At 32.0% G+C, this 14,048-nt stretch overlaps 1 protein-coding gene across 9 annotated transcripts; it reads left to right on the top strand.

Annotated features, from left to right (window-relative positions):
- The first annotated feature begins 3,495 nt into the window (after positions 1 to 3,495).
- On the top strand, positions 3,496 to 12,163 carry LOC123902253 (tubulin-folding cofactor B). Of its 9 annotated transcripts, none has more exons than XM_045951926.1 (11): positions 3,496 to 3,753; positions 3,858 to 3,983; positions 6,290 to 6,455; positions 6,551 to 6,702; positions 7,610 to 7,728; positions 8,328 to 8,392; positions 8,553 to 8,594; positions 10,173 to 10,306; positions 10,477 to 10,546; positions 11,334 to 11,408; positions 11,698 to 12,163. In XM_045951926.1, the coding sequence occupies exons 3-10, from the start codon at positions 6,351 to 6,353 to the stop codon at positions 11,379 to 11,381; spliced, it is 735 nt and encodes a 244-aa protein (XP_045807882.1). In that variant the 5' UTR covers positions 3,496 to 3,753; positions 3,858 to 3,983; positions 6,290 to 6,350; the 3' UTR covers positions 11,382 to 11,408; positions 11,698 to 12,163. The 9 variants fall into 9 exon arrangements, with proteins under 9 accessions (XP_045807882.1, XP_045807881.1, XP_045807880.1 ...); XM_045951925.1 differs by lacking the exon at positions 11,698 to 12,163 and adding an exon at positions 11,564 to 11,662; XM_045951932.1 differs by having other exon boundaries at positions 3,504 to 3,753; positions 8,331 to 8,392.
- Positions 12,164 to 14,048: the final 1,885 nt, after the last annotated feature.

Genomic DNA, 14,048 nt, shown 5'->3' on the forward strand with positions numbered 1-14,048 from the left:
AATTGAAATCGATATCAAATAGAATATGATCATACAAAAAATGGACTAGAAGATCCATTCTTTAGACGTCTAAAGTAATTACATGACTGATACTTATGAGATCATAACTTCTAATTTATATTTTGGGAACTAATTATTATAAGTTCTCCCCTAATTTACAATTTGAACTTTGTTTATAAACATGATTCCCATATAAGCATTTTTGGATGTGTTGTGTATGTGTAATTGCTCCAATAGAATGCATTTAAACGGTTCTTAAAGAATATTGGGAAAATGTATTTGATATGAATCTCCATCTATTATAAATCATCTTGAGCCAAAAATTGGAGAATTATTTACAGCCCTGTAGGCTGATTTTCAAGTGATGAATTAATTTTCCCAATATTAGGGGGGAGAATAAGCAGCTGAAAAATATGAACCAGAAGTTCAAATGAATCACTTGAAATAAATTAATGTTATTATCTCACATTGATCCTCATAGTTTGAATCAAATGTTCAAAATATAAATCATTTGCAAAATTTATGAAATCAACTATTAGCTGCTAATGCTCCAAACAAAATGGATGTCCCTGTTGGACAATCTTATTTTGCAAATCAGTATTAACCACCCTGAAGTGTGGTAGATCAGTCGGTTCCAACGATAAAAATCCTCAAATAAGAAAATGAGCTAAAAAGAAAGATGACCCAAGTGAGGATATGAAAACTTCAAAAGAGTATTTGACATAATTGAGTTTTAAGTTCCAGAAGAACTTCTCAGGTACCTGAAATTTATGATAATAAAGAGATCTTGACGAATTATGTCATGAATGAAAATTATGTCATGAATGGAATATGATGGAACCGAAAGGAAGTCAACGTTGATGATATTTTTATATATATTATAGCGCTATTCGTGAAAAGAGTTAATGAGGATCATGAAATAAATTCAATTGAGAATTATAGACAATGATTGTCTAAATGAAAACGTAATTGCTACGTAATTAAAGTCACTTTGCAAAGTGAAGATTTTTGGACCAGCAGTCCATACACCTGAAGATGTAAAACATGATAGATACGAATTAATTTTCGTGTGAATAGAAAATGTTGACATACAAACATTAAAAGCTTGATTTTTTTATTCAAGCATATTGGTAAAAGTTTTCCATTGAATGTGAAGAGAAATATTCACCTGAAGTGAAATCAAAATCCTTCTCTTACTTGATTAAGTCTTACTTGATTAAGTTTATTAACACATGGAAAATTCAATTTATTTGAAAAATGTGTCACGATATATTTGTATGGCTCACTTGTTAGTGTGAATTATATAAAACTCCTTGAAGGATTTAATTTCCACGAGACATACATTTCAAACTATTTGAGAAAAGAAAATATACAAATATTTAAAGTTTGACTCATTATTAAAGAATAATGATAAACGTCTATCATTAATTTTCAAGAGGCATATTCACCTGAAGTGAATTCAGAACTTCTTTATAATTGATTAAGTTTAGTATATGTATTTGAATGGCTCACTTAATAATGATGATTACATGAAAATTATCTCTCTTGATAATATATGAAAATCCCAAAAGGATTTAATTTTTGTGAGACACATATATCAAACTATTGGAAAGGTGACTTAATAAACATGAATAAGTCTCCTTAAATACTCGAGCAATATATATGCATGTTGTATAATATTCTTGTTGAATATTTCCAAGTGAGAAATATGAAAATGACAATTTGTTCATTTTAAGAAAATATTTGGCAATGAATTTTTTTATCTATCTATGTTGATGATAAAAATATCATCAAGAGACTCCTTAAGAGCTTGAAATATTGTCATTTCTTACAAAATAAGTATTTTGAAGAATATTTTAGAGTTCGAGTAAATGATGAAGAACTAATTGGTCCTGAAGTACCACATTTTAATTCAATTGGGGCCAAATACATTATGGACCTATTATTTGTTGTCAATATATCATCAAGTATATATTTTGGTATTTTAGATATGCAGGTAATTTGTTTAATCCTCGTAAAGGTATAGATCACAAACAAACTATATGTCCACATGAAGAAGTACAATTACTCATAGAGATCTATGAAACAAACAACAATAACAATATCATGAAACAAAATGACGAGGAAAGTTGAGCACTATAGAAGATAAATCAAGAATGTGATTTGGTTGAAGTGTGTGATTCATCGGATACAAGAATTTGTGAGTTTTCTTCTAAAGGGTTCTTGCAACGATTCAACATGAAGATAATATCGCACAAACTACATATTTGGAGAAGAGTATATGATAAAGAAGATAAGACAGGTCTTTCTACAAAGTCAGCTTCAAGTAAAACTTTTGAGCAACTACTACAACTACATAAGATTATTTGATTTTCTTCGTCTCATATATAATTGTCTTTATGAGGGGGAGATATAAATATGTTCTGCACTCTTTTTCCCTTAACCATGGTTTTGTCCCACTGGGTTTTTCTTGGTAAGGTTTTTAATGAGGCAGTTCACACATAAAGGATGATGTACTCTTTTTCCTTCACTAGGATTTTTTCCCAATGAGTTTTCTCTAGTAAGGTTTTAACGAGGCATATCCTCGATGGACATCCAATGGGGAGTGTTATGAATAATTTGGTGGATGTCCATTAAGCATTGACTCATTCCACTAACAGACACCTTGATGAGAATAATACAATCTCTATTCTTTCTCTCTTCTCTTCTCTTATATTTCATAACAAAAATCACTATAATCATAAAATTTAGGCTTAATTAGTAAAATGGTCCCTTAAAGACATTTTTGGTTTCAGATTGGTCCCTTAAAGAAAAAAAGGTCCAAATAGGTCCCTTAAAGAAAAAAAAGTCCGAATAGGTCCCTTAAAGACATCTCCGTTAATCAGTTTGGTCTTATTTAGACCTCTTTTTAGGGACCAAACTGATTAACGGAGATGTCTTTAAGGGACCTATTCGGACTTTTTTTCTTTAAGGGACCTATTTGGACCTTTTTTTCATTAAGGGACCAATCTGAAACCAAAAATGTTTTTAAGGGACCATTTTACTAATTAAGTCTAAAATTTATCTAACATACTCCCTTCAAAGAATTAAAAAAAAAACTGGTTATAAAATGTGAAACTCTTAATTAAAAGTTTTTTCCCCAAGAAATTCATTAACCAATTTGGTCCAATATCTTGGTTACATCCGAATTTTAAATACATGAAAAAAAAACAAAAAAGAAACATGTACTACTCTAACTAGTTCTTAATTTGAGATAGTTTGTTTTTCAGATTCATAAAATGTTTAATGTATTTGATATATTTTTTTGACCAAATACATCAATGATTTCATGAATCTAAAAAATTTATTTATTCTTATATTACGGACCGGAGGGAGTATCTGACATCACAAGATATCATTGCTAGGGATGGACAAAGTTTGGTTTTTGACCAAAACTTTATGTAAACCGAACCGAACGGTGGATTTTCAGTTCATTAAAACCAAATCGAAGCAGTAATCATTTAACTGGAACTCAACTGTTGAACCGGTTCTGCATTACAAAAAAAATAAAAAATCAAACCGCTCTGTTGGTTTGTTTAAGTTTAAAGGGAATCGAAAAAGTAAATAAATTCCTTACTCGTCGCATTTCAAAACCAAAGCCACGAAAACCTCTCTATCAATGTCATTCATCATCCACTGACCACCAGTCCACCACCATCCTCCTACCATACCACACCTTTGGTCCGCTGCCAGTGCCACCCCTTCAAACCTCAGGTTCAGTTTAACAACTCTGTTTTATAAACTTCAATGATTCATTGCATAGTAATTAATCTCATTTATGTGTAATTAATGAATATTTTAAAATTGAAAATGTGCAGAAAAGAGAAGCCGTGCAAGAAGAACGGCGAAACAAGATCTCCGGCAGCGCGACGGCAGGAAGTGAGCCACGAATGGTTTTGAGAGAGATTTGATTAGTTGAATCTCTCTCCCCCGATCTTATACTGGTTTGTTCTCTTCTTCCCATTGATTTTCTTCATTTGCAATTAACAAAACCCTAGATTTATGAATCAATCAATGTTATTTTCTTTTCATTTCATACCACAATATATTGATTAAATTGATGCACTGTCCAATTTCAATTTCACCCTTAAATCCTACATACTATGCCTTATTTGCTGAAATTTTATTATTAAAAATACATATGCAGTATCTAGAGTTGTGTCTCTTTGTTTAAGGTGTTATCACTTAATCCAGCTATTAAGTATGAACTGTTATTATTAATTAACTTTGTTCAATTCTTTATTAGAAGTAAGTTCAATATCAGTAGTTAAAAAACTAAAAATAATTTACCCCCCTCAACTGCGATCGGGAGGGGCAGGAAACACCTGATGCCAGAACTGACCCTCGAACCAGATTAGGCGGTTTAGTAGGCCGGATACTGATGGTGAATGTAATATCCCTGAGTTTTAAAACCAATTAGTATTTAATTGAGAGAATCCTTAAAAGTGTTAAGGAGAAATAGTTGCCTATGAATAATTGGAATTATAGGTTTGATGGCATGTTAGTAAATATATAGAACATTAAGGTTATGTATATGATGGGGTGGTCAAATTTGAGGGTAGTTTAATAACTTGACTTGCTTTCATCTTCTCTTTCTCGGAGAACCGACACATTTCATTTTTCATTCTTTTTCTAGAACACAAGTGCATGGAGAAATCTCAAAAAAAAAAAAAAAATCAAATTCTTTTGTTAGATTGGAAGGATGCCAAACTAAGAAAATGGAACTCTTTCTCTCTTCTTTTACCCCTCGGTCACCAAACCTAATTTTCCAATATACCCAAATCTCATTCCAATCCATTCCCCATTGGTTAGAAGTACTGCATGTGTATTTTCGTCACAAAATCATTGTTTGGGCTGATAGAGAGCTAAGGTTGGTGTGAAAAGAAGAGCAAGAAGCAAAAGACAAGAGGATTAGGAGAATTTTGAGAGATTGTGAAGCTTCCACCAAGTTCATCTTCTAATCAAAGGTGAGTTCTTATTAGGTTTTGTTTTGGTAGAAATAGAACCTAGAATAAACCTTACGTTAAGTAATATAAGTGTTGTAATGCATGTAAAAGATTTAGGGATTTGAATACCCATTTTTGTTAGAACCATAGTTGATAAGCTAAGTAGTCTAATTTGAAGATGTTAGAGACTAGAATTTGTTTATCTCAAATCAGGGACTAATTTGAAGATGTTAGGGGCTGTTATGGATTTGTTGAGAAGGTTAGAAATTATGAACATTGCTGCTGTGAATTTATGCAGGTTTATTGAGATATTATGAATGAAATTTAACAATATACATATGTAGTAATTATAGCATATTAAGGTAGCATTTTTGGGGCTATATATAGTGCTGTGTTTCTGTCATGGTGTGCGTGGATATTGTTTCTTTTAATTCCAAAGAAAGTTTGAAGAATTATTGTTATCTGTGTTGTAGATTATTGATGTGTTATGTGTGTGTACGGTTGTATGGTTCGCTGATAAATTCTATTAAATATAAAGTTATGTTTGCCAAGCTATAGATGTGGTATGTGGTTTGTAAATGCTATAGAATGTAGACGGCTACAATGCGATGAAATTTTACATTAGGAATTGGATAGAATATTTGGATCTGCAAGCTTGGTGAAGTTGTTGAGGTGATACATAATCTACAACTTTTCTGTTTTAAAATTTAGAGATAATGTAGCCTAGGAATAAAGTATTCATAGTTAAAGTGGGTATCCGTTCGCCACAACGAAGAGATAATGTGTTATAGCCGTTCGTCACAATGAAGAGATAATGTGGTATATCCGTTCGCCACAACGAAGAGATAATGTGGTATAACCGTTCGCCACAACGAAGAGATAATGTGCTATAGTTTTTTATTTTTTTTTATTTTTATATATATATATATATACTTTGTTGATTATTAACCAACACTTAAAGAACTACGTGGCTCTGATTCCCTAATCTTTTAGGGATACCTAGGACCGGGGACCCTCCCTGCCGAGCTATAATTTCAGTAACTCTATAATCTAAATAGGTATAGTTATAGTGTATTAGGTTTGCCTGGCTAAATACAGGGTTAGTTAGTGTCAGCCTGCGCGCCGGTCATGATCTGAGATTGGGTCGTGACAGTGAAAACAAAAAAAAACTAAAAATAATTAGTTGGAATTGGGCATCTTTCAGAAAGTTGGTTGAAATTGGAATATACATCGTCTATCTATATATCTGTTAGTTTACATTCTTTCAATGTGTATGATACTAATACTAATTTTTATTTTTTTAGAAATAGTTTGCACCTGGTGACCTAGGAGTCGGATTGGGTACGCTACTTATCAAATTAGTAAATGGCATCAAGCTTGCAGAAGATTGAAGGGGACGAGTCCGTCCTTTTGCGTGTTACTCATTCTAATCTCACAACTTTCAACCCCGACATTCGCTTCTCCCTTCAGGCATTCCCTCCCACCCTACTTTCACCCTTCTTCGCGTTCCCTTTATTTTTCTTTTTTGTTCATCATTTAATATGCGCGATAAATTCCTCTTATAGCTCACAGTGGAAGCAGTGAAGGACAAGCTGTGGAGAAAATGTGGTACATCTGTCAACTCAATGCACCTTGAACTATATGACGATGCTCGCAACAAAATTGCCGATCTCTCTGATAATTCCAAACTACTTGGATTCTATTCTCCCTTTGATGGGTTAGTCCTTTTCTTCATATTTTATTTTCATCACTCATTGCATTTTGTAATTGGATGTTTCGTTTTGTTTTTTTGATGTTAGGAAGTAAAAATTTTGATTGCTTTTTCCAGTAGTTAGTTGAATTTATTATTATTTTTTTATTTTGATAGAGAAATTGTTGTCCTTTATTATTATTTTTTTCAGTGTGAAATTATATGAATGTATTATATATATAATCAAGCATATTTGAGTGTGAAATTGTATGAATGTATTATATATAATCAAGCATATATATACCCATAAACAATACCTTGTTATTTACTTTATTTATTTGGCTGAGTTGGGTTGGATTCAAATATGGAATTTCCACGTTGGTAGATCATACGTAAATTTAGTTGTAAGCTCTCACTTATGTTGTTTGTTCTTTTTATGAGAGTATGACTCCCTTAATCTGATTATAGTGTATGTAGTATTAAGTAGATGATACAATTGGGAAAATGGTATTAATATCACCTTGAAAAGTAGCGGTTATTTGGGATAAATTCTTTCGGAAAATAAGTCAATTATCATGGGACGGAGAGAGTAATAAAATAAGAGTATATTATACATGAGCACACTTGCATAAGTTATGTAGTATCATGGTTATATTACCAATAAAATACTTTTTTCCCCGTTGAGTTTGGTTGGAGTGTGTGCTGGGGTTTGTGGTTGCTGCTTTGTTTTCAACAGAGTGCTACTTTCAAATGTGCTATGTGTTTTGTTAGTTATTTACTTTATTGAGTTTGGAAGAAGCAGTTTGTTACTTTTTAGTTTTTACATCTGTCTTGCTTTGCATCTAATATTATTTGATGTAGCCAACACGTTTTTATTGTTCGTCAATCTATTTGTTTAATGTTTTTAATTTTTATTCCCTGTGTGCTTTGGCAGGTTTCGTTTGCATATCATTGATCTAGATCCAGCATCTGTCACATCTGGTGGATGGCTGGAAGATACATCATTGGTGGAGAAATACGAAATTTCTGAAGAAGCCTATAATAAGCGAGGAGGCAGGTCCCTCTAAGAAAACTTTTTTATTTGTGCTTCTTTTAATAGGTTAAGTGTGCATGTGTTTGATGTAATTTTGGCATAGAATGACTAATTAATCAAACCAATATTTGTCATTATGGGTGTGATCATCCAAAAAAAATTTAATACCCTCTCCTTTAAATAATGTTTGATGAGTAATAGAGGTTATTTTTGTCATTAAGGATACATGTCAACAAAACCTTATAGGTACAATATAGTTCAGTAAATATCTGTATATGAGGGGCAGAATAGGTTTTCTAGTTTAATGAACACCATCAGTTTTTTAATGCTCATGAAGTGTGATTTTAGTCAATTTGTAAAATCATGTTGTTACCCTTTGTTTATTTCTGAATTTTTTTTTAAATAAAAAAGTAGCTTTGTCATGCAATGAAAATTCTTCTAATCAAATCAGTAATCAAATAAAATAATTATATTGACACTGTCAAAATATCTGCTTAGGGCATAACGACAGACCTTTTTTGTTCAATGTTCAACATGTTTTATCCAGAATATATTTATATTTACGTACTACTACTGCTTCTTGTAGCTTATTATATATTTTTACTTCATTATGCTATAGCAGATACTTTCAGAAAATATAGGGAGAAATTGACGTCTCAAGTTCCATCGACTGTTGAGGCAAAGGTAAACATTTGATTGATTTATCCTGCTTAGCCTGCCCCAATTGCATGCACAACATGAAGTTATTGGATATATTAAAGCTACTCATGTCTATTACTTGATATGGGCTCGTGCCGGTTTTTGAGTAATGAACAATTTCATTGATTTGGCATTTATCATGCAGACACCTGACACCAACATGGAAGACCTCTGGGCTAATATCAAGGTTTGTCAGCTATCATGTCTATGTTCTTTATTCTCTATTTACTTTCGAGTATAATTATTGTGTAGGTTATTTTACTATAGTTCTCAAAATTATAAGGTTTAGGTGGATAAGGATAAACATTGAATAATGGTACAATGGGCAATGTGAGGTTAGATTGATAAGTGATTTTGATAGAAATTCAAATGAGGTTGTGGGCCAGCTGAATCCAAATGGAGGTAATGGGCCTAATGTGTAGATAGTGTACCACAGGAAGAGATCCAATAAGAAGGATGCTGAGCTGGCATAGCAGGTGGAGAAGGCAGCGGAAGATAGTTATATAGAGATGAGGAGTGAGGAGAAGGGGCATGATGAATTCTGTTATAGCGAGATAAGGAACTTCATGGGCATTAAGCGTAGGCCATTGCACAAGTCCAGTTTACCTTTTGCTTAAATCAAACCTAATTATGAAGAATACTAGTGGCACGGATAAAATTCCAAATCACTTGGTCATAGAGCATGTCAAGGGCTAAGTATTCCAAAAGCGTGAGAAGCTCAAGAACAGCTTTACAAATCTAACAACAAATAAACTCGAAAAAATAATCTTTATGGGATCTAAAAGCCGTAGTAGGAAACAATAACCATTAATGAGAGGCAATAAGCAAGATGAGTACTGTACAAGATTCGACACCTGAATATTCTTGAAATCATCAAACTGTGATGCTTTGTTTACATTTTGCATGATGATTTTGGTGAGTCATTGCCTTTGAAAACTTGTAATTTAGTACAACAAAAGAGGTGGTTTTGAATTTTGATGAAATGTATTAAGGATTTTCGAACAACAAAATAAATGGTAAACATTTAATAAAATGAAAAACTGCTTAGGGAGCTTCACTGTAGTATCATTTTCCACATTGAGTTTTTCATTTTTACCTATTTCCCTTGAAAAATGAATGAAAAGAGTATTTGGTTAGTATGGTTTCAATTGAACCTGATTTTAAATAGAGACAAGGGAAGAAAAGGACCGGAGACGTGCATTCTTGTGAAAACAAGAAATACTTAAAGGGGGATTAACTTACACCATATAGCCTGTATGAATCTTTATTTTTTAAGTGTTAAGTTTGATATAATGTTTTGCAAGTATCAAGTATCAATTGCTAGTCTAGTCATATACTAAATGAGTTTGACTATTGATGCGATATTGTTTTCTAGCAGTATACTGTAGCCTCAGTTACTTGAAGTATTTATTTAGATGCATGATGAGTGGTACTTATTTTTTGGATCTTTCGATCATGTGTGAGTTTGACTATTGATGTGATATTGTTTTCTAGCAGTATACTGTAGCCTCAGTTACTTGAATATTTATTTAGATGCATGATGAGTGGTACTTATTTTTTGGATCTTTCGATCATGTGTGATTTTCTTTGGTTCTTTCAATAATGATTTACGTGTTTTTGCAGTTTTGTTTGTTGTAAAAAAGAGATGTTATATATTTTATTATTCATATTGTTGTAATGTTGATCAATTCATCTGGTGTTTGTGAACTGAATCTCACGGAACTGCTATGTTGTAACTCCTCTCTCCAATTTCCAAATTATTCAGGTAGGATCAAGATGTGAAGTTGAACCTGGGGGAAAAAGAGGTGTTGTAAAATTTATTGGTCAGGCAGAACCACTGGGTCCTGGTTTCTGGGTTGGAGTTCAATATGATGAACCCTTGGGCAAACACGATGGCATGTAAGTAAAATTACCATATTTTTATCTGATATGCAGATCAATCAACTCCTCTGACTAACTAACTCATCATGTCAATTCCTGCTTAGCTATTGTGTTCTTTTTTGACATTCAAAAACATCAATTCAATTATACCTGCATTTACTTCAGAATTTCCCTTGGTTATGTTACAGGGTCAAAGGAGTACGTTACTTTCAATGCCCACCATCTCACGGGGGAATAGTTAGGCCGGACAAAGTGAAGGTTTGTTGGAAACAATGTTGTAGTATCAGGATATTTTCATTCATGGTGCATCTTGTCATTGCGTAGTAAAATTAAAAGGAAAAAAATACAAGGACAAGGAATCCTCCTTAACACAAGAATAAAACAGAAAATGACCAAGAGCAAAAATAACTTCATACATGAATCCAAAAGCCTGCGCTTATCCCAAATTTAATATTGTGCTGCGCTGTTTTTTACTTGCTAACTGAACACACTAAAAGCATATTATCATTTGACTTGACAATTGACATAGCTTTAATCCCATTGGCTGATTTTCTTGGGGTAGACGTGTGTGTTTTGTCTTAATAATTTTAAAAAATATTTGGCATAGCTCATATTTTCAATGTTTCTATCAGTGGTATTGTGGAAACAAATATCTGACGTAAATAGAAGTAACAGACACCAATAGTGTAACCAAGCATTATGCTTTATGAGGTTCATGATAAAGACCTACATGATATTAAGTTTGACAAAAATGTTAACATTATCAGTCATGCTTTTCTCTGTCAACAATTATTTATTGCATGTTGTGATTTGGTCCTTAGATTAGACAGTTGATCTGTTCTTTTCGTGATTCTTTAACTAAACTGGTTTCGAAAACACGAGTTCATCTTTGAGCAATTAAGTTTTTGGAACTAGCAACATCAGACTCATTGAAATAAAGAAATCTTAATAATCAATTAGTGGCAAAAAGTATCTTTAATCCCATATCTGAAAATATTTGTTGAAAAACACTGATTTCTTTTCTCTCTATATAAATTCTTTCCAGGTTGGCGACTACCCTGAACGAGATCCCTTTGAAGAGGATGAAATTTGAGTCTTAACAAGGAAGCTGCTTTTAGATGTGAGGATTTTTTCTCTGTTTTTTCCGTTGTAGAATTCCAAAATTAATTTGGGAAATTTATACTTGTCGGCCGGCCTTTCAAGGCAATAGATATCTGAAGTCAAACAAAGATAGTTCAGTTGCGGTTTTTTACTATTTGTATTACCTTTGTGTAGGAAAAAAATGTGGCAAAAAAATTGCAGAGTTTTTTATTTCAAAGGAGTTGGTTGCTTTTATGCCCCAACAATTTCAAAAAACACCCGATTATGTCCGAATTCACCGTTAGTAATCTTACACCTTGTTGTTCCAGGTTCTACAAATACTTGGTAAATGCTCATATATCCATCCATGTTACATAGTCATAAAAATTATATTCAACAGTGGTGTTAGAACCCTGCATAAGCTTTTTGTGGGAGTATGAGTGGATGCAGGTAAAATAAAGACTTGTATTTTAAGTCTTTCTGATATTAGAGTTTAGACCATGTGTTTTGCTGGTTAATAAGCATATAGTACAAGTATTGATGAGGGAGATTCATACTTTAGGAAAAATTTATATGAGTGATTAAAGGTGGGGTTGCAGATTTGGAAGTAATGACTAATGAATACATCTATTCTATATGCAAGTAGATTGATAGAGACCAGTACTCCTCCAGTTTGAGGTGAATAATCTACCTTACTATCTATCAACTATGGCACCGCATTAATTAGACATGACATTAAAATAGACATGTAGATATGAATATTAATAAGTGCAAAACAAAAATGGTTGAATTTTATCACATATGCCAATATTTTGTTAGTGTCCAACACTAAACTTAAATGTTGGTACTATGCATTTTGGGAAACTTTTGACTATTGTTTATTTGTGAAATACAGAAAAATAAAGTGCAGAAAAAGCAGAGTGTTGGATGAAATGTGAACAAAATTATCTTATCATTTTGTCTTTCATTCTCTCATAGTAGTTTTTTGTTTGTTGGTGTTAACCCTCTGATTTTCAGGGGAAGAACCCCTGGTAATTTAGAGTGTTAAATAACAAATTTTTAAAGGAAAATGCTAAACAATGCCCCCGGGACATTGGTTAAGCATTTTAAAATAGAAATTTTGTATCGAAATGCGTACATTCAATGCCTCAAAAGTATAAAAAATTATCTTTTCAATATAATTTTTATTTTTTATTTCCTTTTTAGGTATGCTTAACAAGTGCTCCAGGGCCCTGTTTAGCCTAACCCATTTTTAAATATTTATAAAAAGAGATTTAGACACAACTTTAATGGCTACATGAGGTGTGGAATTTGCCTTCTTAATAGGAAAAGTATATATTATTTTGATGAATATGTTGACATGAAAAGCTACAATCACATTGTGAATCCCCCCTCATTCTTTTGAAATTTGAAAAGGGTTATATACTTATATGATTAAAAAGTAAATAAAAAAGATGAAACACCAGCTTGAGAATAAAGGACTTGTGGAGGGTCCTCCACATTTATCAAATGTCTGTTTCAATCTGTTTGCGAGTACAAGCACTAAATTCTTTGGCTTTATCGCTATTGTGCATGTAAGGTTGAATTCTCATTTGTAAGCATCATCATGCGGTTTGGACAAAAATTCATCCGATTTAAAGGTAATATTATTTACAGTTTTGTCCCTGTGTGCTTAACCCAGTTGGTATAGACATCGCAATATAGGTACATGAGCCCGGGTTCGAATCTGGACACTCCACTTATTTACCTTTAAGATGAATTTTCTAGTCATTGGACTATCTTGACAAAAAAATAAATAAATTTACAGTTCGGTTTAGTGTTAGATGAATAATTTAAAAAATTCGATTAGATTCTATTTACTGTGATTTAAATATTTATTATTTTATAATATGAAAAAATTGATGTCTTTCATCACAATTCGGATTGCAATGTTGGCTTTGGCTTATTTAACTTCTTCAAAAGAAAATGTTGGCTTTGGCTTTGGCTTTTTGCTATCAACCACATATGTTTGCATGTTGGAGTTTTTCTCACTATGATACCGAGAAGAACTATATTTACCATCAAAATTTTCTTATTTAACTAAATTTCTTCTTTTTCTTGCACAAAAATTTCTTACTAAATAGTATTTTTCATATTTTTTTTACTTAACTAAATAAAATACGAAATTTAACAAGAAATAGTGATTTTTTTAAATGGCTATTGTTTAAAGTTCAGTATAATGATGTGTTCTCCTTTTGAAAACTCAAATACATTTTGTGCTTACATGCATAAACTAACACAAAGGAAAGAAAGGTAGGACTAAATGATGCTTAATCCTGCTAATACTAATATGAAGATAAGTTTATGCTTAAAAAAATACACGGAAATCAAATTTAACAGAAATAAAATGGATCTGAATTTCTCTACCCAAAAAAAAAAATCTGAATTTGTCGCATTGTTTTGACTCTTTGATCTAAAATATACGTTCGAGATTGTTTACAATTTTTTTATATAGTTTATTTTATTTGTCAGCAATCTAAACTGTTTGAATTTAAAAGTAATGGTTGAGATATAAAATAACATACTCCCTTCGTCCCAAATTATAAGGGAAAAAACAAAAATCATACTTATTAAGAAAAAGTAAAACATGATAATTTGAAATATGTTCTTGTGGGTTTTTCTTGGAATAAGCTGCATGAGA

This window comes from Trifolium pratense, linkage group LG1, assembly GCF_020283565.1.
Source record: "Trifolium pratense cultivar HEN17-A07 linkage group LG1, ARS_RC_1.1, whole genome shotgun sequence".
NCBI classification, from domain to species: Eukaryota; Viridiplantae; Streptophyta; class Magnoliopsida; order Fabales; family Fabaceae; genus Trifolium; species Trifolium pratense.